The sequence below is a fragment of the Lactuca sativa genome, chromosome 5, assembly GCF_002870075.4.
Source record: "Lactuca sativa cultivar Salinas chromosome 5, Lsat_Salinas_v11, whole genome shotgun sequence".
In the NCBI taxonomy this organism is placed as follows: Eukaryota; Viridiplantae; Streptophyta; class Magnoliopsida; order Asterales; family Asteraceae; genus Lactuca; species Lactuca sativa.
In genome coordinates this window covers 122,853,951-122,858,728 of record NC_056627.2, presented here as the reverse complement: position 1 = coordinate 122,858,728, position 4,778 = coordinate 122,853,951, and the positions used below count along the sequence as shown (strand labels likewise).

General features: G+C 32.8%; 1 protein-coding gene across 3 annotated transcripts; it reads left to right on the top strand.

Annotated features, from left to right (window-relative positions):
- Positions 1 to 3,587, top strand: LOC111883332 (protein REVERSION-TO-ETHYLENE SENSITIVITY1). Of its 3 annotated transcripts, none has more exons than XM_042902540.1 (5): positions 1 to 229; positions 994 to 1,164; positions 1,314 to 1,557; positions 2,091 to 2,400; positions 3,125 to 3,587. In XM_042902540.1, exons 4-5 carry the CDS (start codon positions 2,101 to 2,103, stop codon positions 3,551 to 3,553), a joined length of 729 nt encoding a protein of 242 aa, XP_042758474.1. In that variant the 5' UTR covers positions 1 to 229; positions 994 to 1,164; positions 1,314 to 1,557; positions 2,091 to 2,100; the 3' UTR covers positions 3,554 to 3,587. The 3 variants fall into 3 exon arrangements, with proteins under 3 accessions (XP_042758474.1, XP_023735436.1, XP_023735431.1); XM_023879668.2 differs by having other exon boundaries at positions 991 to 1,164; XM_023879663.2 differs by lacking the exon at positions 994 to 1,164.
- The last annotated feature ends 1,191 nt before the right edge of the window (positions 3,588 to 4,778 follow it).

Sequence of the window (4,778 nt, the reverse complement as noted above, 5' to 3'; positions counted from 1 at the left end):
GGTTCATGCACCTTCCTAATCGCAATCCCAAATTACAGCCGGTTTTCCATTTCACGAATTAATAAATAAATACAGTAATACACCCTCACTCACGGATAATTTACTAAAATTTAGCTTCCCCTTAAATTCACATGATTCTTGTTTCATCCTTCTCGCAACTTCGTATGATACTTGTCTCCCTCATGTTTGAATGCATTTCCTTACTTTGGATGTTCTACACCAACGACAGGTAACTTCGTTTTCTGCTCAGATCTTACTTTATCATTCATTTTAGCTGTCTGGATTTTCGTTTAAGCATATAAATTTGGGATTCAAGTTGTGGAAAACAGCTACTTGGACTTTGTTTGACCTTCTATGTATGTGTTAATGGTGAATTTGGGATTTATTTTTGGATGATTCTCATGTAGAATATAGGGTTAGGATGTTAAATTTGTAGGGTAATATTTGTGGATTTCTTTTCCGTCCACTAAAAGCTGCAGATGGATCGATTTTAATGTAGAGCAAAGTTATCTTGAAACTTATTGTCTCTAATGCTTCAATGTACGTTCAGAGAACCTGCCTCATATTTCAATGTCTCATTGTTCAAATTGCTGTTTGTTTTGTCTTCAAACTTATTTTTCGGAAGATTGAGTATGCAATTTAAGGTGCCGTTTCCTTTTTATCCAATGTACTTACTACTTAATGGGGACATGAATAAATCTGGTAAATTATTATTGTTGTTTCCTTTTGACTTGATGCAGAAAGAAAAAATTAAAGGACTTAATGCATAAAGCCAGAGATATGAGGCTTTTGTTTGATGAATTTTAAATTTTAGTAAAATGACACCAATGTTGGTATCTCAGTATATTTTCGGGTGTTTATTACTTCTAATTTTTTTTTTTTTTTTTTTGTGAACTGTGTTATTAGTAAAGAACAATACTTATTTCTTATAGGGATGGTAATTAATAAATCTTGATATTGTGACAAATTGGTTTTGGTTTTTCTTACCAGTAGAAGTATATTAGCAGTTGTGTATTGAGGAGTATAAGGGAACGTTGCAAGTCATCCATGGGATTCGAACTTGGGCAACTCCAAAGTGATCATCACTAGGCCACCCCAAGATTTAAATGTTTCACTTGTTACCAATTTATGCAACTGACACGAAATATGTTTTTTTGTATAGATGTATGTATAATCTCTAATGTTCTTTTCGGAAAGTATATTAATCAATAACTTTAATAGGCATATTCAAGTATTGTCAAACTTTGTTGTTTGTTCTATTGTCAACCATTAACCGTGTTTTGTTTTTTTTTTTGTGTTTGTGTTTGTTACAGCTACAGGGCCATCTATTGTAAGGAAGGTGTCATTTTATGGATCTGACACGTTTGGAGCCCCTTAAAGATTGCAAATATTTCTTTTCTTGTGATTCCAATTTCCTTCATATCCTCATCAACAAGAACATTGTTAGTTGTTTCGACTTTCGATAAATGCAAAAAGTAGCAACGTGCTTCCATTTCTCGAGGTTGGATTGAACTTGAACGCCGGAAATCGAGAGCTTGTGTTGTGGCAGCTCTCAAGGTATCTAAAACTGTTTCTTTTTATTACTTTATATGTTTTTTTATTAGGTAAATGCAAAAAATAGCAACATGCTTTCATTGATATGTTTGTTATAGCATTCTACTTTATGGCTCATTGTACTTGTACTTTGAAAAATCTTTCTAATTATATATAGCAATATTATCCAAATATAAACACAAGTTTCACTGCTACAATTGGGCAGATCTTTCAAAGTATAATGCCCTAATAATGATTCTATAATTTGGTAGACTATTCAAAGAACAATGTCTTGATAAGACAAAAATTGTAACTACAATGATGTAATAGAAGTAAATTGAATTACATGACTATAAACATCGCTATTTCTTGCATCTAGCATTTTATCATTTGTGACTTCCCTAGAGGTAGGTGCATTTGTTACACGGGAAAGGAGGGCGTTCATGTCTTTTGCACAATCAAGAGATTGAGAAGGAGTCCTTGACAAGAAAAAGAAAAAAAAAAAAAAACCGCAATTTTTGTCCCATTGACAAGACACGAATGGATTTGTTTTGTAGATATTTTAGCATGAAGCCAGTAGCAGCGGTTGATGTTGATGTTGATGTCGAAGAGCACGGGAGTTATAGGAAAGATATTGAGCATGATTTATGGCCTCTTGGGGAAATCAACCCAACAAAAGGAAGTTTTCCATGTTGTTTGGTGTGGACCCCACTTCCAATTGTCTCGTGGTTGGCTCCTTTCATTGGACATGTTGGGTTATGCATGGAGGATGGAGCTGTGGTGGAGTTTTCGGGTTCCAACCTTGTGACTGTTGATGATTTTGCTTATGGTGGTGTCGCTCGTTACATTCAACTTGACCGCAACCAGGTATTAAGCTTGACTACACTTCGGTTCCGTTTTTTTTTTTTTTTTTTTTTTGGGTTCAACCGGTTTGGTTTTAGCTTGCTTAAAGTAATAACAATCCTTTGCAATGGATCACACGAACCTCTTGAAGTCAGAGAGAGTCCGTGAAAGCATAAAAGATATTTGTTGAATTTTTCAGTATGTATGTAACTGCAAAAATATTCTAGGCAGGTGCAGAAAAATAAAAACCAAACCAAATTCAAAAAATATTGAATCGTTTTCAAAGGCTTTGGGGTTTTAACAAAGCTGGAAAAAGTTTAGGTTTTTGTTGGACTATTGATTTGAAATAAATTTATGGAACGTTTTTTTTGTTATTCTATATTACAAAACCCAACAAGTATCTTCTTCATGTTCTCATTGATTCTAATTTCAACATGTCTATGTATTGAATTGCTATTTTATTGCTTTATGCAACCAGAAGAAGAAAAATTAAAATCTAGAAAAATAATGGAAAAAACTCGAACAAAATTGTTTGTTTTTCTTTTTCCCCTTCTGGGTTTGGGTTTGGGTTTGGTTTTGGTTTTAAAATGGAGAAAGAGCAAGAAATAGCAGTGTACTTTTTATTTATTTATTATAGCATATCTTACTTTCATCTTGACTGATACAACATGATAATGTCAATATCACCATTAATTATTGCTATTATTAACTGAAGTGTATGTATGTATGTATGTATGTATGTATGTAGTGCTGCTTCCCATCAAGCCTTGCGAAGCACACATGCAAGTACCGTTACAAGCATTCAGAAAACGGAACGGCTATAAGTTGGGATGATGCGATCCGGTCAAGTAGGCGGCAGTTTGAGCACAAATCATACAACCTCTTCACATGTAATTCCCACTCTTTTGTTGCCAACATTCTCAACCGAATTTGTTATGGGGGATCAATGAGTTGGAACATGATGAACGTGGCTGCTCTTGTCCTTTTCAACTTCAAGGGCCACTGGGTGGATGCTTTGGCCATCGTTAAATCATTTCTACCCTTTACTCTCATGGCTTGTTTCGGTATTGCCATTGTCGGCTGGCCATTTTTAATTGGTCTTCTCTCCTTTTCTCTTCTCCTCATTGCTTGGTTTTCTCTAGCTACATTTTGTCTCAAAAATCTTATGGAATGCTAATGCTAATGCTAATCTTATTATTTCTTTTCCAAAATACTATTATATCTTGGTTTTCTCTAGCTACATAACTTTAATTTCTTCATAATATATCAATCGCATTGGTGGAATTGAAAAATCATAACTTGTGTTTAAAATTCTAATCATCACTTTGCTGTCAATGTATTTTAAGATTTAAATGATGTCAAAAAAGTTGCCCTTGTATGCTTAGCAACAAGGAACGATAATCGTCGAGGGAGATTTTACATATAATCCTTAGGTTGGTCATGGGACTGATTTGGCGGGGGTGTCTAGTGGCCCTGCGAATGCTTAAATAACTGGTGGTATATGAAGTGTCCATCGGCAACTAGGGCCATAAACAAATTGAACATTCAACGAATCATTCGTAGTGAGTCTAGCACGTAAAACCACATGGTTCACTATTTAAATGAAACCGATAGAAAATGAAAAATATCAAAAAAAAAAATACTATTTGTGGTTCCGGATCGGATCGTATAAGAAAAAAAATAATTTAAATTTCTTAAAATTGTACTCGACGATTTCTTATATCTTGATAAATTTTTACAATTATATCATTATTAATATTTTATAAGATTTTTTTTAATATATGACAACAAATAGGCACAATTTAACTAATGATTAATGATTGTGAAGGATCAATGTGTCAAGGGTGTGCTCATGACTTTTCACCATGTTTGTTTATTTATTTATTTATTTTTAATTTAGTTTGTATTTGGCTATGTATATTATAGTATACCTTCAAAAAATTTGGGCTATTAAAATATATAATATGAGCTTTCAAATATGATTTATACCCTTTCTTTTTACCAAAACAATTAGGGTAGTTTGTTTAAAATGATTAAGGTAAGTCACAATATTTTGATTATATATAACCTATTATAATAATAATAAAAAATAATAAGGTAGGTCAAGTGACCTACCTTATTAATATGTAGCCTCGCTGCTGATCGTTCGGGAGGAAATTCATTTAGATTCGTTAATTTAATAAATGAATGAATATGAACACAAATTCGTGTTCGTTTAGTTAAAGGAACAAATATTAACAATGATCTCGTTAGTTCATTTATGTTCTTAAACGTTCGTTTAGGGTCGGTTTGTTCGTTCGTTTAAGTTTATTTATGTTTATATATGTTCAATTGTTTTTTATAACATTGCTATATTATATGTTTGTTTATGTTCATATATGTTCAATGTGTTTGTTTATCTT